The sequence below is a fragment of the Neolamprologus multifasciatus genome, chromosome 19 (genome assembly GCF_963576455.1).
Source record: "Neolamprologus multifasciatus chromosome 19, fNeoMul1.2, whole genome shotgun sequence".
Lineage (NCBI taxonomy): Eukaryota > Metazoa > Chordata > Actinopteri > Cichliformes > Cichlidae > Neolamprologus > Neolamprologus multifasciatus.
In genome coordinates this window covers 21,604,909-21,629,144 of record NC_140457.1, presented here as the reverse complement: position 1 = coordinate 21,629,144, position 24,236 = coordinate 21,604,909, and the positions used below count along the sequence as shown (strand labels likewise).

The window sequence follows — 24,236 nt, the reverse complement described above, 5'->3', positions numbered from 1 at the left end:
AATGCGTCTACATTACGTCATACCTCCTCTTCCGCGTTGCTTCCTGTTTTGAATGAACACCTGAAAATAGTTGCTAGTAGCTAGCTGCCAAATTAATGCTCACGACTGAGTGTGTTTTCTTAGACATTTTAACCCACTGTAGCTCTATCGATAGCATTAACACCCCCCTACCCATGAGCCTCTGCATGTGTCGATATGGACAGTCGATGTTATTGTTGTGCATCCAAGTTTAGCCTCTTCAAGAAGGAGGTGAGTATTTCACGGCTAATGCTAACCACATAGACATACATAGGGGTACATTTTGAATAAAGTGATCTATTTACTGTTCGTCATAGCTGGGCTGTAAGAACTGCGGCCGCTCCTTCTGCTCCAGCTGCTTGACTTTCAGTGGTGTGGTGCCTCGCTGTGGCAACACCCAGCAGAAGGTCTGTAAACAGTGCCATGGTAATCTGACCAGGTAACGCTCAAACCCTGCAAGGAAGAAAAAAACCTTAAAAGTAGTTTTGTTTGGGCTTTGGAGCTTCTCTCTCATTTTAATTTCTTTCTTTTTAGTGGGCCATCTTCAACCAGTGCTGGCAGATGGTCTCCTCCAGAAAACTATAAAAAGTCAGTGTATACGATCAAATAAGGGAATAACTTAAACTTTGGCAGCACAGCGGTTTCATAACATCTAAAGTACACGTGTCTTCCATTAGACGGGTCGCTGCACTTGAGGCCAAACAGCAAGGACAGCCAACACAGCCTGTGAGGACCAGCAAAGCAGGACATCCACCAACCAGCGGCCTGAGCAAAGAAGATCAGGCAATTGCTGAAAGGCTTCAAAAGCTCAAGGAGGACACAGCACCTAGTAATAAGATTTTTAACAGCTCTCATTTTTATTTAATCCAGCAAGTGCAGTAATATTATAATATTTTCCAAAACAAGGTAAGGAGTAAGCTTTTTGCCTTCTCTTCAGGGTCTGTCCCCTCTGACAAAGAGCTCGAGTCCCGACTTGCTGCTCTGAAAGCTCCCAGCAAGCCAGTACCTTCTGCACAGGAGATGGAGGACCGTCTGGCCACTCTGCGGGGTCTCCCTCCACCATCTCAAGCTCCTCGACCTGTGAGCTGAATCTCTTCCTGCTTGTTTGTAACATCTTAGGCCTTACAGTACAGCTCAGTGGCTCAATAGCTTCAAATATTTATTTAGGGGGAACATAATACTAAACAGTGTCCCTTAACTCCAAGTATATATGCTTGTCTAATCATGTCTGTAGGTGCATCAGCCTCCAGAAAACCGGACCCAGACTGAACAAGCCAATGATTTGATAAGTCAGATGACAGAGGAAGTTGCAATTGACAACCAACAATCAAATCCTGAATGCAGTAAGATATTGCGTTTCTCCCTGATTTTACCTGCCTTAAACCAATACGTAATGAGTCAGTCATAACATTCATTCTTATATAGTAAAATTAATAAACAGGTACTGAACAACACTGTTATTAAATCTGAAGGTGTAGATGGCCGTATGAATGATCTCAATAAAGGTGAGGCAGGTACATTGGATGAGAATTTGGAAGAGAACCAGGATGCAGCCAAGCAGCTGGAGGCTGAGAAAGCCCATCTGCTCGAGGAAGCTATGGAGGAGCTGAGGAAAGAAAGTCACTCTCAGGATCAGATCCTGCACATGGCAAAGAGGCTGGCACAGCTGAAGGGACAGGACCCGGACAAAGGTGAGTTATTCGAGCACCATTCACCTCACCTTATCTGTTATCCACACACTACTGTGTCATAAAATATGATAAGGACGTGCGTTGTAAATGCAGTTTCCATGACAGAAGTCCTAGCATGCTAGTGTATCATGCCCCATTTTCATTGTGATTCATTTATAGTTACTATGGAGGACTTCCAGCAACCTGACAGTGAAGAGGAGACTGAAGAAGAAGCTGTTATGAGAGTGTTAAAACAGGTGTGGCAAAAATAACCATGAGATGATAATGAACTATAAATAATTTGTTTCTGCGTACATCTTACACCCCTAAAGGCGCAAGTGAACTAATTCAGACCAGTGTGCCTAGCCACAAGGGGCTGCTATTTTGCCAGTTTAATCACTTCTTATTTTTTCTTCTATGCTTTCAGCTCTCAGAAGAAGCTACACTAGATGAAGCCAGTGGCTACAACATACCTTTAGAACAGAGTGGGCCAAGGAATAGGGAAAATAAAAAATCGTCCAAGAAACCGGTACAAAACCACGCTTGAATTATTTATTTTTTTTAAAGCTACGTGAGTGCATAAAATTTAAATCCCTATTTGATTTTGTTTTAAAGGCTCCGCCTCCGGCACCTAAGAGCAGGAACCTACCTGCTGCCGATGCACATCAGCCGTCAGACAGTGACGAAGAAGAGCTTCCGTGGTGCTGCATCTGTAACCAAGATGCCAGTCTTCGATGTCACACCTGTGATGGAGATCTGTACTGCAACCGCTGCTTCAGGTAGTATGAAATGCATTAATTATAGAAAGAAAGAAAAAAAAGCCTAACTTTAGACTCATGATAGACTTTTGCATGGAAGCCTTGACTGCACACAAAAAAACAAGATCTCTGTCATTTGGAATGCATACCATGACCCAGATAAATTGCAGGCAAGCTGCTGCCCTACTGTTAAGCAGCATGATTATAAAGTATTTAGTCTGATGAATTATCAATCCATGCTTCATTATGTCCCCAGGGAAGGCCATGATAAATATGATAGGAAGGAGCATCGCACCACTAACTACACTGCGCCAAAGAAGAAGAGGGAGACATGATAGTGAAGCTAAGCTGCAGGTGATTGGTAGAGTTAGGCCAGCCATCACACTTAGACTTGTTCATTAGCCTTAAGTGACTTACTATTGTTAGAAAACAGTCTCTCTAATCATCTAAAACAAGCCACAAACCATCAGAACTCCTCAACATATTTTATTCAGTAAATGCTAAGGCTGAATTAATTGAATGAAGCATAATAAGAAACCACTGGTAATATTTCTTGCAAAGCACGGGCTAGATAAGGACCATAAACACAATGTAAATGCATTATAATATGTATAATATCTTAAATATAGTTTATTTTTTGTGGAATGTATAAAAATAGACGTATGTAATATTTGTGAAGGTATTGCAGCAAACCTGCAGGGCCGCATCACATAGGAATCCCCAAAATTCATATGGTTGATCTGAATAAGAAGTATTGGGTTTATTTTTATTGTGACTTGTCCTACTTCCTAGTGGCAACAAAGGCTTATTTAAAGTGCTCTTTTGCACTTGTCATCATATGATGATTTCCAAGTTTTTATAACCCATACAGAAAGCAGACACGTCGTGAGCTCATCTGGGATGATGTACAATCCCAGACTGCTGTCAGCTCTGCACCGAAGAAGCACAGAGGAGTCAGTATAAAAGGATTACTAAGGGCTTTGTTTTCTTTTGGCAGTCACTGCAGTCGCTCTTGTAATCTGTGTTTGGCTGTGTGTGTAATTTCGTTATAAATAAAAGATAAGTGTTAGCAACTATGTCACGTCGTTGAGAGCATGCAGCATACCTTAGTCTTAATTTAAACATTAAAGCCTTATTTTTTTCCCTTTTTAGATCCAACGTATTATTACTTGATAAAAATATCTCAGTCTGTCAGGCCTTGTAAGGAGTGCAGTTCTTATAGTATACATGCCTTCTTTGTCAGAGAAGTTGAGGAGAACCATATAAATTTCTATAGTGGAGACCTCACCCGAAAGACCCTCTGTGTTTGACAGAGAGAAGGCCAGAGTGCAGGCTCATCAGCGTGCATTACTGTCTAGCTGAGGAGAAACCATAATTACACTCTTCTCTTGGGGTTTGCTCCATTAAGGTTCATATGGAAAGTGTTACTGTGCCTTTTCTGGCCGTGTCATACACATACCACAGACAGGAAATGGACGAGGATAATGGATGCATACTTAATGGAACATCTTGTTGCTAATCTCAGTGTGTTTACACCTACTCTTGACATGTCAAAGTTTCCTTTGTTTCCATCAATCTGTTGAAAATGCCTGAAAACACTACCTTATATTTTGGGAATAAAATGCTGACTGCCGTTCTGTAGGAAAGTTGTCTGTAGACAGTAGGGCAAAATCATTATCTGTGTTTCTGAGCAGTTATGAGCTCAGGGTAGTTTAACTGGTACTGTAAACCAATTAGTGTAATGTACACGCCAATATTTATTTGAATGAGTGGAAATGATAATACCCGATGAAGCATATTGGTGTATCACTTTGTTAAAAATCAGATGTGAGCATTGTCTTGAAAATGTTGAAATGTTTTTATTTTACTTTTTTTTTTTTACATTTTGACAACACTGTTATCTGAACAAAAATATTTATGTACATAAATAAGCAACTAAAAATGTACAGTCATACACAAAAAACAGTCCGTCTGAGTAATAGTCAGTACAGCTTGTATCACGTGTACGTTATTGGTATGGTATTGGGAAACAAAATGTTGAAGCAGTCTATAAATGAATTTGAAATAACAACATTAAAAAAAAAATCAATTCAAAGCCCCACAGCTCTGGTGTTACATTGATGATGACCCAGCAGGAGGAGGAAGAGGAGGCAGGGGGCAGGAATATAGTCCCTCTGATCCACACCTACAGGCATCCAAATGGTTAATGCGTGGGGGGGACGGGAAGATGAGCGGCTCCACATTGTCTCCATTCTTAATTTGACCTACAATTATTTCTTCAGTGGACCTGACATTTTACGTAGACCCTTTATCCTGTAGAGCAGCCCGTTGATAAAATCCTATGGAGAAGATGGGGAAATTTTATTTAATTTTTTATGTAACTTTAAAAAAATAATAGGCAGACTTATTATTTCAGTCCTCTTTTCTAAGTTTTTGTCTCACCTCTTTTGGCTTCCCGCATTCTTGCAACAACTCCTAATGAACAAACAGAAAGAGGTATACACTTTTCCATTGCTTTTTCTTTGAATACATTGCACAACAGGATTTCATTATGAGTCAGTTTCTTCTTAAGGACAACCAAATACGAATATGTACATTAGTGCTGTCAGCGAGGGGCTTCACCGCCGTGCTGCCCTCACAGGGGGCGATCCGGAGAGTTGCCGCGTTAATGCTGGTATGGCGCTAACGTCATTTTAACGAGATTAACGCTGACAGCACTAATATACTTATGTAATTTAGGGGAACTAGTTGCAGATACACTCAACAATAATAAATGACTGACAAGTCATTAACAAGCAATTGGAATATTTAATCAGATCAGTATTTAGGCTATTCTACACAATCCTACCTCCAGCCGGGTTCTTTGCCCCTCATCCGACAGCTCCAGGAGCTCGTCTATGTCGATTTCTAACTCTGGGATCTCTTCTTCCTGTGAGAGTGGAGAGGAATAAAAGTTAAAGACCATATTCATTGAGATTTGTGTTTCTGCATGCCTCACAAACTCCTACAAATTGGATTGTATAATGTGGGCTTCTTGGCTTTTTATCCCTCCTCATCTTTCCAGCCAACTAAACGTAGTCATTCAGACAGAAGACTAAGGCTTACTTTTTCAGTTCAATTCCATTTTAGTAATATAGCGCCAAATAACAACGAAAACCACATCAAGGCACTTTAGAGAGAAAACCAATCAGATATTCCAACCCGATGAGCAAGCACTTGGTGTCAGTGGGAAAGAAAACCTCCCTTTTTACAGGAAGAACCAGGCTCAGGGATGGGCAGCCATCTGACGACTGGTTGGCGGTGAGGGGAGGAACATGGGACAAATTTATTAGTTATCTTGGTGTGGGTTTACTGTAGAGGATAAAAGCATTTTATATAAAACAAAATTAAAAATTGATTGACTTGATGGGAAAAGCTGCAGTGGGCTGATGGATGTAGACAGAAAGGCTGTATGAGGATTCAGGATTCAAATTTTATGGATGGTTTAGCCAGCTGGTTTCCCAGCTCCGCCACTTTTTTTTTTACATATTAATCTCTGATGCACGTCACATGTTTTTAATACTGCACACCTGGAAAACAAAAAACAACAAAAACCCACGAGCGCTCCCAACTGCAATGTAACGACCTATAGATTGCATCATTTTTAAAGATTAACAGCAATTATATGTGAAGACTGTAAAACATAGCACTCTCCACTCTCAAGGCCAAACATAGCAAAGCAATCACTTTACTGTATGTAACAAGCTCTGAACACCTTTCAGGGAGAATGAGGAGTGCTCACTGGAGGACCTCGAAGATATCTGGAGTCAGCAGGTGCACGCTCATATTTGACCAGTGTGGTCTCTTTTTTATTAGGAGGAATATTTTCTGGTTTGGGAGCTTTCATGGCATGAAAGGACGGGGCTCACACAGCTTTCTAGATGTGGAGAGAGAGCTGATCAATGCGGGAGTGCTGAGTGGCAGAATAGATGGGCCCCCGTGCCTGCCTCTAATTGATACACACTGCCAATTTGGACCCTGTGTAATTCTGCTGATGTCTGCAGGATAAATGCAGTGCTGAAGGTTTTTTTTTATTATTATTATTATTATATCTAAGCTGTGCATTTATGGACTTTGCTTTACCAACTGTACTGCGGTTGGTCTTTTTGTACTTGACCTGGTTCAAAAGTGCTGATAGTGTAATCCTGAAAAACTTCAACGAAGCATCTTAATGACTAAAAGAAAAAAAGCAGTGAATACTTATTATATTTATTATTATACTTGTATTTATTAAAATGGATTGGGGTTTTGTAGAATTGTGTTCAGTATGCCTTCCAAACAGTGCTAAGATTTCCTATGACATGGCTGAAGAGGTTTAATTTTCACCATTTGGAGCCATTCAGTGGCTCTACTATAATTGTATGAGAATAGAAACGTGTATAAGTATACTTCATGTCCAGTGAAAAGGAAACCTAGAGCTCTCATGTACTTATACTGCTCTTAAACTTCCTCAGTCTGCCTCTGAAAGTGAGGCAATGCAGAGCACTGCTGAATATCAATGAGCGACGGCTTCCCCTTGCTGGGAGGAACACATGCGTTTATCACGAAGACTCACAATCTGGTCCTCATTCTAACTTCCCAGTATTTCTCGCCGGGATTTACCTTCATTGTGAGAGGGAAAGGGCATTTTAATGAGGCCTCTGGGTGGAAACCATCTCAGCAGCACTTTTCTGAAGTTAAAAAGCAATATACTAAAGCTAAAACCAATGTTGGCACTAACGCTGAAATTCATGAATATCAAAGTGGCTCTCAGAGGGCTGAAGCTTCAGATGGTAGTAGTGCAAATATGTTGCGAAGATAAGACGACTTCCACTGGAATTTTACAATTTTTACATTTCACCATTATCGGGAGTTGACCTAAAACACTCTCTGCAAGCACTCCTGAGCTGCAGTGATGGGAAACTGTCCACATATAGAACAGTAGCTACTATGTACAGAGTGTTTGCCATTAGTTTTGCCTTAGGTTGTGATATTCTCACTGCTTAAATCAAGAGAGGGTGTCTGAGCCAATAAAATTGTTGTGTAATGTGTTGACATTTGATATCCCAAGGGAATAATGACTTTGGTAACCTTTGACCTGTTAACTGAGCAATCAATATCACTCCTTGACATTTATTAAGTACCAGACAGGAAATTCAAGCTATGTCTGATTTTTTATTCAGCTTCAATTTGGATATTTACTGATATTAAGAAGAGCATTACCACTTTTGCATAGCTCTAATAATCAGCTGGTGAATAATAAGCAAACTAAACTTTGCTTATTGCTGTGACCACTGAACACTTAGATTTGATGATGCTGTATTATTCTTTGCTAAGCAGCAGCAGGGATTAGACAGGAAGGGTTTGCTATTTTCACTAACACTTCACTATTGTGGGCATGAGCAGCTAACAACACGACAGGCCTTTTCTTTTTTTTTCTTTTTTTATTATTATAACAGGTTTAGTTGAACTTCCTGTAATTTCATAACACAGTCAGTAACACAGTTCAGTAGCATTTCCTTATAACAAGATATTAACAAAACATTAACATCAAACGCTCATCATGGTGTTTGTTATTACACAGGAAGCCGTGCCCAGGAAAACGTGTCTTGTTTCGGGAAGATGCCGGCACATGTTAACTTATCATCCCCTTCCTTTTTCCTGCCAGAAGCACGAGCTGTCCACATCTCAAAATATTCATTAACTTCAGCGAGTGAGTCACGGCAGAGTTGCAAGAGAAAAAAGGGAGCCATATCCCGTTGTCTAATTACATACAAAATCTGAGCAATTTTTAAACAAGAATCAGCTGAACTTCATAGGATTCATCCCAGTCTGCATAAAGTCTCAAACAAATTACTGTCTCTCGGTGGTAATTTCTGCAGTCTGCACATTTAAAAAAACAAGTTTTCACTGAAGAAGACTGACACTCAGTGGGGAAAATAGAAGTGGGGTCTGTCTAAATCGAAGCATGCAGAGTGAGAGGTTGCATTGCCTATTTTAGAATTCTTTACTTAGTATATAGTTTGTATAGTATAGTTTGAAAAGGTGTGAATTCTGCAAACGGAAGCCGCCACACCAGACTGAGGCAGTACTTTCTATGAATTAGAGATGTGTCTAAATAATTCAGGCGGTGACACAGGGGACTGACGGTAAATGCTTCCACGCGGAAGACTCGGAGAACCAACAAAGGAACCTTCCCCTGAGCCCATGCAAAATTCATTACACTGGCCTGTGCACGTGGACAAGAGCAAATAATCCCACATGAGGACCTGATGCAAATATTCAGGCTATCCAAACTGGAAAGTTGAGCCTTAATTTCCATATGTAAAGAATGTAGGTTTGTCTTAAGAAAATTGTAAAGACAAGGTACTTGAAGTCAGTGGTAGCAGGTATTATTGTAAACCCATCAAAGAAATGCATTGTGTTATTGCTCTGTTGTCAGTACCGAGAATCTGTCCATCCTGCGGCAGGGCAAACATCTGCTATCTGCGCTGTACATGTGCTGCACATTTACACTTATGTTAGATCACGTTAGAACCAGAACGAAAAAGCAGAAGTACTAAAATACTTGTATGTTTCTGGGACAAGATCAAAATAGTAGACAGAGACAAGACTTTTTTGTCTACGTGTCCCAGTTTCAACTAATGTGATTTATTCTGCCCTCAGCATCGCAAGCATATTAACATATACTACCAAGAGGCTCACAAAACAAGTATCCTGAGGAGGAAAACACTTAAGTACCCTGAATTGTGACTCAAATGGTTTAACTTTAAGGCAGCCAGGCTTAACCCTGGTTTAGATAGGGACGTTATCTAATCATGTTCAGATTTTCTCCACAGAACTTCCCTGTCCGCAGGCAGCCATAGATCTGCCCACCTGCTCGTGCTCTGCAGTGTTACTATATTCAATTCAATTACAATTCAATTTTTTTTATGTAGCACCAAATCACAACAGCAGTCACTTTAAGGGGCTTTATATTGTAAGGTAAAGGTAACGACCACCTTTGAGCAAACGCTTGAAAAAAGCGAGAAGAAAAAACTCCCTTTTAACAGGAAGAAATCTCCAGCAAAACCAGACTCAGAAAGACACAGCCAGGACAGGACAAAATGTGTATAAACACAAATAAAGAGTGAAGAAGAAACGCTCACAGTGTAACTAACAGAGGATTCAGGGTCATCAGATTCAACTATTATGCATTGCTTTATGCAACATGAAAAGGGTTTATTGATCATGTAAAGGGATGCCAGGCAGAGAGGTGGCTCTAGACCATCTTAAAGTGAGGAGAGCCTCCGTGTGGTTTGAGAGAAACGAGAAATACTTTGTCTCTGACATCTCCGGCACGAAACTGAGGCTGCATTGTCATCTGATCCACGTCGTCACTGGAAAGCTCGCCCTCCTTTAACAGGCACCCTTAATTCCAACGTGCCACACCGCCTCGTGTAGGCGACGAGACATCTGTTGCCATGGTTTCCCCTTGGTGAACGCCAAGCAAATCAATATGGAGCCTCTGACATAATTGGATTGCATCCCACCGTGCAGGAGGGAAGATATGAAGGATGTTGTTGTTGGTAGAGTCCTCGCTGTATTAAAACGAAGCCGTCTTCAGAGCATGGAATAAATTCGCTATGGAAGTAATAGTAATGCTTTTCCATGATGTAACTTTTTAACCATCACATATGTCCTGTGGTAATACAGACTGCATATCTTTTGTTTTTTCCAGTGCCTGCTGCATGTTAATTTCTATATCGAAACCATCACCATTAATCATTTCCTTATATGTGAGCAATCAAACTATGTACTGTATTTTCGATTACATAGTTACTGAGTGACTGGGCGAATCTGTCACAAGACACGCAGACGTTGGAATTGTGACATAATTGTTTTGGTGCACTGACTCACTGTTACTGTTGCTTGCCTCACTGTACAACTTTGTTATGTGCAGGGACATCATCTAAACGCCTCGTATCTTAATGTAGCCACATGGCGACCACATATGCTTAAAGAGACCGAGGTGTGTAATTGTGGTCGTGCTTACTAGTCACGTCCCCTCTCTGCAAAATCATTCGATCTCTTAGTGCAGAACACCACACAGCTGGCACCTCAGTCATTTTGATGACATGCGAGGGTTTCTGTACCAGAAAGAACAGCCGTGAAACACAGCTACTTTCCTACCACCCACTCCTCTATGAGGTTCTTGTCATTTCTATTACAAGCAACGTTTTTGAGCGGCTCGGTGCCTCTCCCCTTACTTGCTCCCCTCTCCTCCTCTTTGGCCAGCGTGTTTCTGAGTGAGTGTCTGTGTGAGCCAGCCCCGTCCTACCTCACAGTCAAACAGCAGGTGCAGCTGCCCATCGATCCACTCCTCGATATCCAGCCTCTTCTGCAGGTCCTTGCGGTTGTATTTGACTGTCAGCTTGCCAAGTTTGCGGTGCGCTGGCTCCTCTGCTTTGTCTGTTGCCTGGAACATCACCCTGGACTGGGTGCTAGGGTCTGACGCCATGGCTGCCACGGCCTCAGGAGATCCGTGGAAACGCACCGAGCTGGAACACAGACAGACCTACAGGCACGCTGGACTTGCAGACTCTGAATCCCCTGCTCTGTCTCTGCTTTTCTTTTAGTGATACGCTGCTCCCACACGTATCTCCTGTGTTTCCTGTTATCTTTGTGGAGTGCTCGTGCTCTCCCCTCCTTCTCCTTAGCACTGCCTCTGGTTCCCTGCTTGTCCTCACCCCCCGACCCCCCTTCTCTCTCTCTCTCTCTCTCTCTCTCTCTCTCTCTGTCCCTCTCTAAAGCTCACTGTCTTGCTCTCCTTCTCTCCTCCTCTTGCAACACCCACTGGCTGCACTATCAGTGGAATGGTAATGAGATATGGCTCCGAGCTTGCCTCTGCATGTGTGTATGTGCACACACTTTACAGGGTGTGTGTTTGCGTTTTGCTCTCTTTGTCTTATATCAGGAAGGGGTGGATGGGGAAAGGTGGTTGGGGGAGGGGATGGGCATAGGTCAATTACAGCAATAAAAATGGGTGAGAATGGGTGAAAGGGCAACTGCCTTCTATCAAGTTAGGATAATAACTCTGGGTGAAAATATCTCAGCATATCCTTTTGCACTTTTGATCTTTCCCCTCTGATCATTGCACATCTTGCCAATCCTGTCATTACTGGCACACAACTCGTGCTCTTTTTTATTGTTTCCCCCCTCAGTAAAAGTACTTTAAGTATTTATAAGTTGACAGACTCAAATGGGTTTGCCATCCTTGATGCTTCTTAAGTTCACAAACACTTCTAACTATAGCTGGGTCCCCCCCAACCTGACAGGTGATCCAGGGTTCCTCTAGTATGGTAGCTGCTTTGTCCTTTATAATGGGTATTATCAGGTGTGCGTTTAATAAGCCTTGAAGTCCAATTGGCATCCTCAGTTACGCACAGGTAAATAATGGATGAAGCAGCGGCAGCAGCAGTGTTTATGACTCTTTAGAAGTCAAACGACAAAAGTCTGAAAGCATCAGTGTTTCCAAAGTCAAACAGCAGCACTCCACCCCACAGGTCAAAAAAATTCATAGTAGTGGCATAGTAGTGGACACCTATGCCAGATTATTACAGCTGAGACAAGAGAGGCAACAGGCTGCAGAGTTTCCACAGATCATATTACGATATGAATAATGGGGTTCAGCTTTTTTGGCTTTTGGCAGGGACTATCCATCAGGCATGCCTGCAAGTGTTCACCCACTGATGCACCGTCTGTTACAAACACTGAATTATTGAGTGCCTCGAGCAGCTCACCTTTCCAAGCAAACAAATTCATCCATCCCATCTTATGGCTACTTGGTTCTGCTCTATTGGGTTGTCTAAAAAAAAGGCTAAGCCTTCTCACCTCAGGCCTATCAGGGTGACTCATTGTAGGTGACAGAAAAAGAAAGCAAGGCCAATAAATAAGCTTGACCTCAGCTCGTGTGACCCGTAGGGCTGAAGATGGGTCCTTTTAGGCAGCAGAGTTCACAGATAACCCCACTAACTTTGTTTTCTACAAGATAGTAATTTTCTGAGTGTTTTTGTCTTTCAACATTTCTAAACCAAATTATTTACATTGCATAATTTGATTATCAACTTCCTGTTGCTCCACACCTGGTTCATGCGTTGCTTCCTGACTGGTCACATATTTTAATGACTCACCAGCCTGAATCAGCTCAGTGTTACTATGACAAAGAGAACTGGGGCTGCTGGGAATTTAAAAGATGGGTCCTTTTGTTTTGTTTTTTTCATGTCAGGGCTAAACGCATGTTTTGGTTTGTTTGTTTATTTTATTTTTTTACAGTAATTTTAGAAATAAATAATAAACTGCTCACCCAAGCCAGCTTGTTCAGTATTTGGTGGGGCCATACTGCCATCTTCTGGATTAAAGCTCATGAACATTTTAGGTCCGTGACAGTATAAAAAAAAATAGGGTAAGTAATTAGACACTGAAAGAGGAGCTTCACAGCCACAGAGACTGTTCAGCTTTTTCCATTTTGGAAGAATTCCTAATTTGCATCTATGGTAAAGACATCAGTTTCAAAAAAAAAAAAAGGCTTGGAAATTGTGGTCAGCAGCTCACGTTTGATGTGCATTAGTGCAATATGTGAGGAGAAACAGAACACAGCAAAAACCTTTCAGTGACATTTACATAAAGGGAGATATTGTGTTGCAGTGCACAAACCCTATTACAATGATAAATGCACGTCTGTGGTACAAAAGCCACAGGCACTAGTCTAGAGATGCAGTGGGAAACGATATTAACCGATGAGTCATTCCTCTCCATATTCTCACAACTGAGTGATTCATGTGTGGTGTAGGTAGGGCATGCTATCATCGCGTTATTTTGCGGGGAGAGGTGTTACTTCTACTTGTCTCCTCAGAGTGCACGGTCACTTCACTTTACAAAGTTTTCCCGATCGCTTAAATCATGCAATTAAACGTTTCTATCCTGATGGCAGTGGTTTCTTCAGAGGTGGCAGTTCCCCCCATCAGGCAGAGGAGGTCACTAAATGGTTTTCATGAGTGTGAAAATGACACCCAAATGCTGTCACAGCTGCTATGCTCACCAGATCTCAACACAACGAGGTCTCCACAACTTTTCATAACTATCAAGAAAAAGAAAAATTAGGGTGATATATATATATATATATATATATATATATATATATATATATATATATATATATATATATATATATATATATATATATATATATATATACAGACACACACACACAGATAGATAGATAGATAGCGTTAATCCCGGGATTAACGCTATTTAACGCTATCTGCATTGAGGAGAGACTTCAGTGCGCATGCACGTTAAAACTGGTGGCACTCCGTGTTCTCAAGATCTTAATGTTGGTTTTCGCTTTACATTTCTGATTACTATGAAAGAAGATTTAATAGTATTTTTTCTATATTCATTCATTTTAATATTTGTATTTTCTCTTGTTGCCCACGACTGGTTTATCTGACAGATTTTTAGATTTATCTCATTTACTAATTAATTTAAAAAAAAACAACAAAAAAAAAACAGTCGTTTGTATAGCGTTAAAATAAATACGTGTGTTTTGTTTAGTTGTTTTATTGCTGACTGATATTATTTTATTTTATATCTACTAATGTAACTTGAAATCAACCCTAAAGGTTGAGGACCGATTGATTGACTAGAGTGTCGCCCGGGTGTTTACAGTGCTGCTTTACACTCACACGCTCGGTCCTCTGTCCCTGTTTTGTTAGGCGAGAGAAGGGAGTGGCGCGGCTGAAGAGTGGAATTTCACTTCCTGTATCTCAGGTGAGTCACCTGGGCTATGTCGTTGAGTCCGTGGTTTTTGCCGACATCAAACAGGTTAATCTCTTCTGAGTTTCAGTCTCGTAAAGTGTCAGATCAGTGTGGTAGCACTCAGATACGTCTTGTGGAATATCAGGAAGTTGTTAGTTTCTCGAGAGTTTAATCAGAGTCGACTGCCGAGGAGGAGAAGTGTTGTTTAGCTTTGAGGCCTAAACTGGTCTCTCTTTTTAGGTTGTTTTTTGTTTTTTGTTAGAAGTTTTCCCACCTGTGGCTGTTTATATATATATATATTGAACCGATTTCACTTTCACTTCTGGATTTTATTTGCGTCAATTTGCCATTGTGGGACTCTTATTTTAAAATAATGTATTCATTAATTAAAGGACGATCGGGTGCGTGTGCGCTGCTGCTCTCGTTACTTGTTGTAACCACCGCTGGTCAGCTGGTTGGTGAGGAATGCTTGGCCCAATTCGAGAAAGGTCGGGATGACTTTGTGCTCGATGCCGACGGATCTGTGAAAGACGGGGCGACGTTTATTTCGTCGCCGAAACTGTATCGACACAAGGACTGCGTGCAAGCCTGCTGCAAAGATTCCAGGTGCAATGTCGCCTTCATGGAGGAGGGAGAGGAGGAAGGCACGATCAGCTCCTGCTTTCTCTTTGATTGCCTGTACAAACAGAAATACGTTTGCCACTTTGTTGGGAAGAAAGGATACGACAGTTATATCCACAAGAGCATTTTTAGCAGGTATCATGTTAATCACCCCGACCCAGGTAAGGTCAAAACTCACAAAAGAATATTTGTCATAGTGTTGTTAGTTATGCCTTTGTGAATATCTGACATGCATACGGACTATAACTGTGGGAACATCCAGTAGTGACATTTCTTTTTTCTAAGGAACCCAACTTCACAACAGACATTATGAGGGTGTCCTGTTTAAATGCTTAAAGGGCATGAATTTGCCAAATTTGTTAGTACACTCCGATAATTAAATCCACTAGTTTTGATTCACAATTTATTTTTTTTTTATTTTTTTTTTAATGATAACAAGCATATCTTGTTCTTCATATCTATGGCAGTAATCTTCAGTTTTGCGTGTTCCTACATGCCTGGAAGGGTTAGCATGTTCATCTCGTTTTCAGCTTGTTTAGTTGCTTGTACTGTTTTTGTCTTGTTGCTTATTTCTTTTACATTTTCTGTTAAAACTGGTCAAAATGGGATTCCCACTAATCTCACGGTTTCACTCTAGATACTGATGACCGTCGTCCAGTGGCTGATGGAGGTCCGGGCCAGGTGATCCAGCCTCATGAAAGCCTGGTACTGAATGGTATGAAAAGCAGAGATGACAAAGGGATTGTGTCCTACAAGTGGAAAATGCTCACTGAATATCTATATGCTGTCTATGAGGTGAGGAAAGTGACAAACCTGAGTTTACCACCATTATTTTAAGACGATGGCATTTATTTATAGGAATATCTGCTATAACTGTATTGAATCCACCTGCTGTTTCACTAAAAAAAACATGAGACACTGTCTTTATATGCCCTACAGGACATCCAATTTAAAGACCAAATGGTTGTTTCCAACCTGACATCTGGGAAATACAGGTTCCAGCTGACTGTTACGGATACTATCGGCCAGTCGGATTCAACCGATGTTAAGGTCCTCGTCCTCACTCCTGAGCAGTCTGAGCGTGAGTATCTAGTCTGAAGAAAGATGCTGTTTGAACCTTCAGCATGATTTGAACATACTGGGATTTAAATTATGCAGTGGCCGTGGCTCACGAGGTGGAGCAAGGAATCTACTATTTGAAGGATTGGTGGTTCTGTCCCAGACTTCTCCAGTCTGTATGCCAAAGTATCCTCTGGCACGATCACAGTTTGAATGTTAGAAGGGTTAGGTGTAGAACAAAGGTGCTTATTTCTGTTATTGAGGCTGCTGTATAAAGCACTTTGAATGCTGAAGCAGAAAAGCGATATCTAAGAGTCAGTCCATGTATCTGTTTTTAAGTTTTAAATGGAGAGAGAACCTTACCCTGTAGATCAGAGTCTTCAGGACATAAATCCCACGCTGCCAGTCCGAAGCTGGAAATTACATCTCAGCTTGGAGTTGGCCGATAGGTTTCATTACTTGATAGACTGGCAGGAGCTATGGTTCCGTTTCAGTTGTAATGAGTCATGTTTTCCTCCGTATCGTATTTGTTGACATTTTCTTTAATGGGGTCAAGACTTCCTAATTCAGATATTTACAAAAAAAAAATGTAAATATATGGATTATTTATTTTAATTAATTAATTTTCTGTTGCATCACCCTGACCCTGTAATTATTAAACATTTCCAAGCAGCTTGTTTTCAGTTGCTTCTTGAAGTCCTTCCATGTTGGCAGACATGTCACAACATGCTAGACTCATTCCTGTGGACAGAGTGACATGACAACATGAACACAGAGGGATAAAAGCTCGTGTTTTAAAGAGATTACACCCAATTCTAAGACTCTGGGGAAGGAGGGCTGGTAGCAGGAAAATGAACTTTGGAGCACAAGCGACTGGTTTAATATTCTCCTTTTGTGTGAGGGGAAGTAATATCCAGGTCGCTTCTATTGTAAAATACCACAGTAAGGCGACATGACGCTCTCTGGAGAAAACGGAAGTCAGCAATCTCAATCGCTGTGGTTTTTACTGTTCCCCCGATACCATCACTCCTCCCCCAACTCAGCAGAACCTGTCAGTCTGGTTTCTGCTTAGGCGGCACAAACAAAACGTCAATGTCCGTAAATGTCGGTGTCCGTACTAATTAAAAGTCATTTAAAATCTGTTGTTTTTAAAAAATTAAAATTACGTGTGCGCGGTAGGGGGTTGTCTTTTGTTTAGTTCTGCATCTGCTGGTTGATTATACAGTGAAGGACAGGCAAAGATTTCTAACCATGCAGTTGGTTCAGTTACCCATTAACAGGTTTAGTGCTGAATAATGTTCAGGAATGCTTTCTGTGGAATATGTGTGATTGTTGCTGAGACTTGCCTTTGTGTCAGTGCCGCGACTCTTGCATGACAATTCTTGCCATTCATGAATGAAGAAATAATATGAGAACTTACTGATTAAAGTACAGCTTATACTTCCAAATGCTACGTTTCCTTTTCCAGTGTAAAAAGAATCTGTATAATCTTTTGTGTCATTAACCACATTCACATGATCTGTAGCTCTTTTGTTCTCCACTTCTTCTTTCTGCTCCCTCTTTCTGTCTGGACGGCAGTTTCAAAAGTAATTATCTGTCTGCTCTCAAGACAAAAAGGAAGCACACGTCAAAGGGAATCTCATCAAATAAAGTATCGCGTATGAGACAGGACAGCTGTCTCATACGATTGATCAAATTGGATTATGGACTTAAAGCAAGTGTCATATTGTTAATTTGCTTCAGAAAGTCATCTGATGCATCTGATTAACATTTAAAGAACTGACTAATAGCGTATGATTTTATATTTGTTAATGGGGATCTGTTTTACGATTTCTTTTCAGCTACTTACAAGTTGGACTCTTTTAGAGTCATTTTGATGAATTAAAGTCCCATATTATACTTATTTATCTTAACACAGGGCCTTGGTGCAGTATCTTGATTCATCCACTGTTTGACTTATCAGCACGAGTGCTTGGTCTTAAAGGGATAGGTGCTAATTGCCCTTTAAGCCAACTTTCTTTAATTGGCTCCCCCTGACACAGATAATATTTGAACAGCAGGTGTGTGAGGTTTCTGTCCTCATACCCAGAGCCGAGTGATAAAACATATATGAGGGAAGAGTGAGCATTTAGAACAACCTGAATCCTTTTGCCTCACAGGGGTTTCTTGCACACACGCTGAGCTCATAGCTTGAAACTCTGGCCGTGTTTAATAGGATCTTAGCAGTATTTATATTACTGAAAATAAGAAAAAGCATAATTTGTTTCCTCTTAAAGTCACAAAGAAATGGCCTTTTGATAAGCTGTTGACAGGTTTCATATTTTCAAGTGAACACATACAAGCTGTGAAGTTACTAGTGAAATTTAATGTGTGGTGGAGTAAGTTAGCTGTGATTCAAAGGTAATCCTTTTTATTTTGTGTCCCATCAGACCACTGTATGGCTCCGAAGAAGGCTGGACCGTGTCGCGGCTCTTTCCCTCGGTGGCATTACAATGGCGCCGAAGAAAAGTGTGAGGAGTTCTTATTTGGGGGCTGTAGGGAGAATCTCAACAACTATCTCACCGAGGGCGAGTGCGTTAAGGCCTGCCACGGTTCAGGTACCTGTGATCAATGCTTTTATTCTTCTGTTTGTTGTTTTTCATTTAAATGACTGACAGATCATTAATATGTGTGTGTCAATTCACATTACAGATTATAAGAGTATATATATATAGAACAAACTGTAACTGCTTGCCCTGGTATACATCTTTTACATTTTCAAGCCCTGTTTTAGAACATTCCCTTCAATTTAAAACAAGTGTTTTTGCCACTAAGTGTCAGGTTCAGGTCTAAGCTTTCGTTTGAGTAGTTACATCAGCATAGACAGAACTGTGTCAGAGATTCAGCCCTTTGAGCACACACAGCCCAGAGCTGTGAGACTTTGGCTTTGTTTCATTCTCCAAATAGCTCCTGCTGTGAGAGGTAATCACGTGAGCCTGCAAGTGAAGATGAATTATTATTATTATTTTTTAAATAAAGGAAAAATCAAGTAGAGGCTTCAAAGCCAAAAAATGCCGGTGAACACGATTCTAATGGATAAGTGCAAAGTCCTTTGTATGGTAAAGAAAATGTACACTTATCTCTGCACAAGTCAAGACTGCTCTCCAGAGTAGGTGTAAATGTCTCCTCAGGTGCATTAACAGAAAACCTAGAAGTAGTAGTAATACAATACAAAATATATTAATTGATTTAAAAACATTTGAAAAATTGAAAACATCCCCCCAGGTGTTATACTGTCTGATCGCCCAAGGGACAAAATACCTCCTCAGCCTCTCTGTTGAGTGATTCTGAGATAGCAGACTATTGCTGAAAGTTGTCGTCTTTCTGCCTGAAGAGGTGAAATGTCACCGTCAGGACACGTCAGTGACCTGATCTAAAAGCTCTGTGTAATTTTCCAAGATTCTCAAATACAGTTGTTTCGGTCTGGATTTAAATCTACTCAAATTCAAGATGGGAATTAACTATACTTTTGTTTCAATTCCACTGTAATAAATGTTTTTAAGATTTTACTTTTACTTCTTTTTTATGGCTTCACTGATAGTTTGTAATTAAAAGAAATGAACATTTCTTCTTCTTAATATTATCAAACCCCTTTTTATTTGAGGAAAATCTCAATACTAATGTCTTTCTGTAGCTTACTCCCTGGTAAAAAAAATAAATAAAAAAAATTAACAAATCATTTTCATTTAATCATAATCTCCTTTTGTTTTATTTCTTTCAGTAAAAGGATCTGTTAGAGGTTTACCTATTCATAAAAATCAAGGTAGGTAAATGATGGTCACGGAACAAAAGACCAGAAGCCTCATGTGCACAACTGGAAATGCATGTCTACTTTTTCTACTCTGTATGTTTTTCTTGGTCACCTCAGTGTTGCTCCCCTAGTCTCTGATGCCAAACTGAATGGTTCCTAATGAGGGAGTGGCTAACATGTAAAAGTGATTTATTTACTTTTACAGATGTATTTGTACTGACACATAGTTTCATATTTACACAATTATGAAACACCATCAGAATTCCCTTGAAGCTGTGTTTCCGGCCATTTGACAAAAACCTGTTCTCACAACCAAAACTATGTCAATTTATGGCCTGACTGCTAAGTTCACCACAACTCTAGGTGATAGTTCTCTGATGGTTCATTAGCTATTGGATATAATTAGTTATCTAGGGCAAATATCTATCTAGGCCATAGAGCAGTACAAATGACACTTTCCCTTATGTTTGTGTGTCACAGCAGAAAAATGCGGTGCTCCGTGTAATGCGACACAATTCACCTGTGCTAATGGTTGCTGTTTGGATCCTGCACTTGAGTGTGACTCAACACCACAGTGTACCGACGGCTCTGATGAGCAGAACTGCGACGAGTGTGAGCAATAGCTAACGGGCTTGTGGGATGACAAATGGGGCTTTGATAGCACTCTGATAAAATGTTTCTTGAAAGTCATGCTAACTGGTGTTGTCTCCTGTGTGGTCGTCAGTGAAAAACAACTTTGAGATTCTGCGGCAGATTCCAGTCAATGAAAAAAAAGGTGATTGGAGCTTCTAAGCCATTCTCTAGAGTTTATTTGCTAAATAATTAGCTATTTCTAAATGTAGCACAGGCTGTTATTATCTATGTAACCTTAGTGGTGGTTTATTGAAATTCACAGCACACTGCACAGAAACTCCCGACCCAGGAGACTGCAGGGACAGTATGACTAAGTGGTACTACCAACCCATCGAACGGAAGTGTTTGCGCTTCAACTACGGTGGCTGCGGAGGAAATGATAACAAGTTTGAGAATGAGGAGGCCTGTCAAGACTATTGCCGTGGTGTCACAGGTAGGGTTTTATTTTTATACATTTCTAGTACACATAATCCCAGACTTCATATATGATAGTACAATTTCCTATTCATTCCATTTTTATGCTACATGAGTTTAAATGGTTCTTTGTTTTCCTCGGGTTTAGTTTGGGCGCCTTTGTTAGAGGTGCCCATGTGACATGTCACACCTGTCCTGATGGAGCAGTTCACAGCTCTCACAATGAACTGTAAACAAGTTGAACTGTAAATGAATTATTTTCCAGTAGTTTTAGCTTCTTTATCAAATTAATTCTACCACGAACCCACAAAAGATAGAAGCCAGCTCCACAGTGGACCTCGCGTTACCTTTTATCTCACCGTTGAGCCATTTGTGGACCATAAAAAGCCCTGATAAACTGTATGTTACTGCCCAGCTGGTGCCAACAACTAGCTAGTGATCATTTGGTGAGGAAAAAGGCCAACTAAATATTGTTTCAGGTGAAAACAACTAAATGTCAACTCTGCTACATGATTGTTGGGTCTGTAAATATGGAACTGTTTGTAAAATGACAAACTGGCGTTACCATATGGTCCAAAAAATGTATATGCATTTATTGCTGGAGGTGATGATAACCAATACTGAAACCTTGGGTCATACATTATTGCATAATTTGAATACGGCTGAATGAGACTCATGAACCGTATGAATTATAGCCGAGTCGCACGGTGACACACAAATATTAGCTAGTTGTCAGATTAGTAAAAAGATGCTAACATACAGAGAAGCAGTAAAATGTAATTCATTCTGTCTATACTGTCAAAGTGTTTGGCCAAAGGAAATCTGCAAGTTAATATTAAGTTATTTAAGCTGTTTAGATCAGTGGTGTCAAGCATATGGCCCGGGGGCCAAAATTGGCCCTGTAACGACACCCCTGGGGGTTTGTTTGTTTGTTTTTTACAGTGATTTCACAGTAAAATAAAAATGACATTTTATGTGAATTACAGAAAACTTCATATTTTTTTAATTACAAGACAATCAGGGCAATAAAATATCAGAACTTTACCTGTAATTTCACATAGTTTCGCTGGTCAGGTCTAGCCCACTGAGGTCAAAGTGGGCTATATGTGGCCCACGATTGAAAATGACTGACAACCCTGGTATAAATGAATGAATTATTGATTGAAATTGCTAGCTATTTGTTAGTGTTTATGTGGCATTTGGGGTATTATAAATCTATATGCTACACACTTCAGAACTCCTTTACTAACTTGTGTTACAAGTTCAAGAGTTTACCAACAATTTCCAACTTCAGCAGTGGTTTTACACCTGCTCTTTCCTCTGAAAGATTGTTTTTAATATTAAAGGAACTCTTTTTTTTTTTATGACATGCCGCTTTTTCTTTTTCAGAAAATGATGTATATTTAAGAGAAAGACAAGAGAGCGAAACCAGTGAGAGTGACAGCCAAACAGGTATATTACCCTTTATTTTTATTTATGCCTGTACCAAAGGAAAATAATTTATTGCCAGTTGAGGTTTAAATACCCATCCTACCACTTTTACATCAAGAGCATTACTCTTCACCCTCTTTTCAAGCTCAGATCTTATATGACCAAAAATGTAATGCTGTAATTGTCTGTAATTGTAATGCTTATTTTTAATTCATTTTAACAGCCATTTTAGCGTTAGCTATCGTGTTGGGTGTGGCTATTGTCATCGTTCTAGCCGTCCTGGCGTACCACTTCCTAAAGGGAAGGAAGTCCCAGCACCATCGTCTGCCTGCCAGTAATGCAACGTACACCACGATGGAGCCGAGCAGAGACGCTCTGGTCTACAATAGCACCACCAAACCCATCTGATCGATGAGAAATGACAGGCTGGTGTTTGGTTAAGGTTGAGAGTTGGAGATGTATGTTTTTAAAGGTATGTACAGCCAAGGATGTCTTGGACGTCATCAGTGATGAAATGTGAGGTTTCATTTGATTTTTTTGATTTTTTTTTTTTTTTGAGTTGTTGGATAGCAGTTTGTGCAGGCTGATAGGAAAGTATTTTTAATTCTTTGAAAGTAGATTTCCACAGGACATGATCAATTTTAACCAGACCCACCCCCAAAAGAAAAAGGTTCTCCACATGTTCATCGTTGCATTAAATTATGTTATAGCTCCGTGTGGACAGTTTAATTACTAAAGTCTACATTCTTATCAGGCCCAAACTGGCTTCTTTCTACAAAGTAATGTTCCTGATTTTGTTTTTTTGTTTTTTTTTACAACTGAAATCTGGGAAATTTTGCGGTTATGTAATGTCAGTGATGTTTTAACGCCACTGACACTGCATAACTGCCACTGCGGTTGCTTTAATGCCGCCTTCTTTACTCTGTCCAATTTTCTTTGTATTGTGTTTTACAAACTATTGTTACATACTCCCATGGATTTCATATGAATAGTTAATGCTCTAAATATTCAACACTTTACCCTGAAGTTTCTTGGTTGATCATTTTTAAATATTTGTTTTTAGAACAAGCATCATATATTATCAATTCCTTATTCACACTTTAAAAAATACACTTGCAGTTAATTATTCAGCATAAAATGTACATATTTGCTGGATCGTGATGTTCTTCCTTAATAAAAATATTAACTCACTTTTATTTGAGAAATCTTTGTCATGCAAAACACATCGGCTGTCTCGTTTGAACACGTTTTTCAGTTTTCATTTAGTCAGCTCTTGCAACACTGTCTTGTGTAATGTGCCGCACGCTTTGATTTGGGTTTTTTTTTCGTGAAATGAGTATTTCAGACTTCTGACGCTGCTGCCTGTCTGTGCATGTGTAGCTGGGATGATTAATAGATTTGATTTTTGATTTTTTTTTTTTTTATATACTTTATGATTAGATCTTTTATTGGTTTTTATACATTTACCATGTTGCTTATCTGGGCTCTGCGTGTGTATCTTCCGTTATGTGTTTGTGGTAATACACACTAGCTTTCTAAGACACCCTTGGAGAGCATGACACACTTCCTGGTGACTGTGTATTTGTTAAATAAGTTTTTTTCTCATGTTACCTTCAGGTGGTTAAAAGTCACAGGTAATACAGTTTATAAACCTTATAAAAGTACCTGAGTTGTTGAAATCTGTACAGTAATATCACAATGTAGCCTAGACTGTAGACATTTTGAAGAGCATTAAATATGCTTTTGCTGTTTTGGGTTTTTTGTCTTTCGGTTCTCCGGCTTGCAGAAGGTGCAAATGTATTTTTGTTGTGTTTGGTTACTTGTCTGGTCTGTACTTTGCACGACTTGGCTCACATTAGCAATGATTGAGGCTGAAATGAGTCAAACCACTTCAGCTGATGCCTGTTTAAGCAGTTTCAGAAAATGAACCACATCCTGTCAAATTCACTGGCATGATGCAACACTTCCACTTTCTGCACAACAACATAAAACGTGATATAATGGCACATCGGGAAACTAATGACA

The 24,236-nt window shown here is 40.1% G+C and overlaps 3 protein-coding genes across 6 annotated transcripts; 2 read left to right on the top strand and 1 right to left on the bottom strand.

The window, feature by feature from the left end:
- The first annotated feature begins 30 nt into the window (after nt 1–30).
- On the top strand, nt 31–3,522 carry zfyve19 (zinc finger, FYVE domain containing 19). Of its 3 annotated transcripts, XM_085143040.1 has the most exons (12): nt 34–249; nt 336–457; nt 553–606; nt 696–847; nt 956–1,098; nt 1,253–1,361; nt 1,491–1,709; nt 1,869–1,945; nt 2,116–2,217; nt 2,304–2,467; nt 2,703–2,800; nt 3,318–3,522. In XM_085143040.1, the coding sequence occupies exons 1-11, from the start codon at nt 196–198 to the stop codon at nt 2,779–2,781; spliced, it is 1,275 nt and encodes a 424-aa protein (XP_084999166.1). In that variant the 5' UTR covers nt 34–195; the 3' UTR covers nt 2,782–2,800; nt 3,318–3,522. The 3 variants fall into 3 exon arrangements, with proteins under 3 accessions (XP_084999164.1, XP_084999166.1, XP_084999165.1); XM_085143038.1 differs by lacking the exon at nt 2,703–2,800 and having other exon boundaries at nt 31–249; XM_085143039.1 differs by having other exon boundaries at nt 2,703–3,522.
- A 758-nt stretch (nt 3,523–4,280) lies between these two features.
- ppp1r14d (protein phosphatase 1 regulatory inhibitor subunit 14D) lies at nt 4,281–11,367 on the bottom strand. Its single transcript, XM_085143043.1, has 4 exons — nt 10,785–11,367; nt 5,295–5,375; nt 4,889–4,921; nt 4,281–4,785 (listed from the first exon to the last, which is right to left on the bottom strand). The coding sequence occupies exons 1-4, from the start codon at nt 10,962–10,964 to the stop codon at nt 4,717–4,719; spliced, it is 363 nt and encodes a 120-aa protein (XP_084999169.1). The 5' UTR covers nt 10,965–11,367; the 3' UTR covers nt 4,281–4,716.
- Nucleotides 11,368–14,125: 2,758 nt separating this feature from the next.
- spint1a (serine peptidase inhibitor, Kunitz type 1 a) lies at nt 14,126–24,236 on the top strand. Of its 2 annotated transcripts, none has more exons than XM_085142493.1 (10): nt 14,126–15,045; nt 15,522–15,679; nt 15,824–15,965; nt 18,373–18,540; nt 19,704–19,745; nt 20,217–20,345; nt 20,458–20,508; nt 20,629–20,799; nt 22,170–22,232; nt 22,435–24,236. In XM_085142493.1, exons 1-10 carry the CDS (start codon nt 14,637–14,639, stop codon nt 22,617–22,619), a joined length of 1,518 nt encoding a protein of 505 aa, XP_084998619.1. In that variant the 5' UTR covers nt 14,126–14,636; the 3' UTR covers nt 22,620–24,236. The 2 variants fall into 2 exon arrangements, with proteins under 2 accessions (XP_084998619.1, XP_084998618.1); XM_085142492.1 differs by having other exon boundaries at nt 14,133–15,045; nt 20,214–20,345.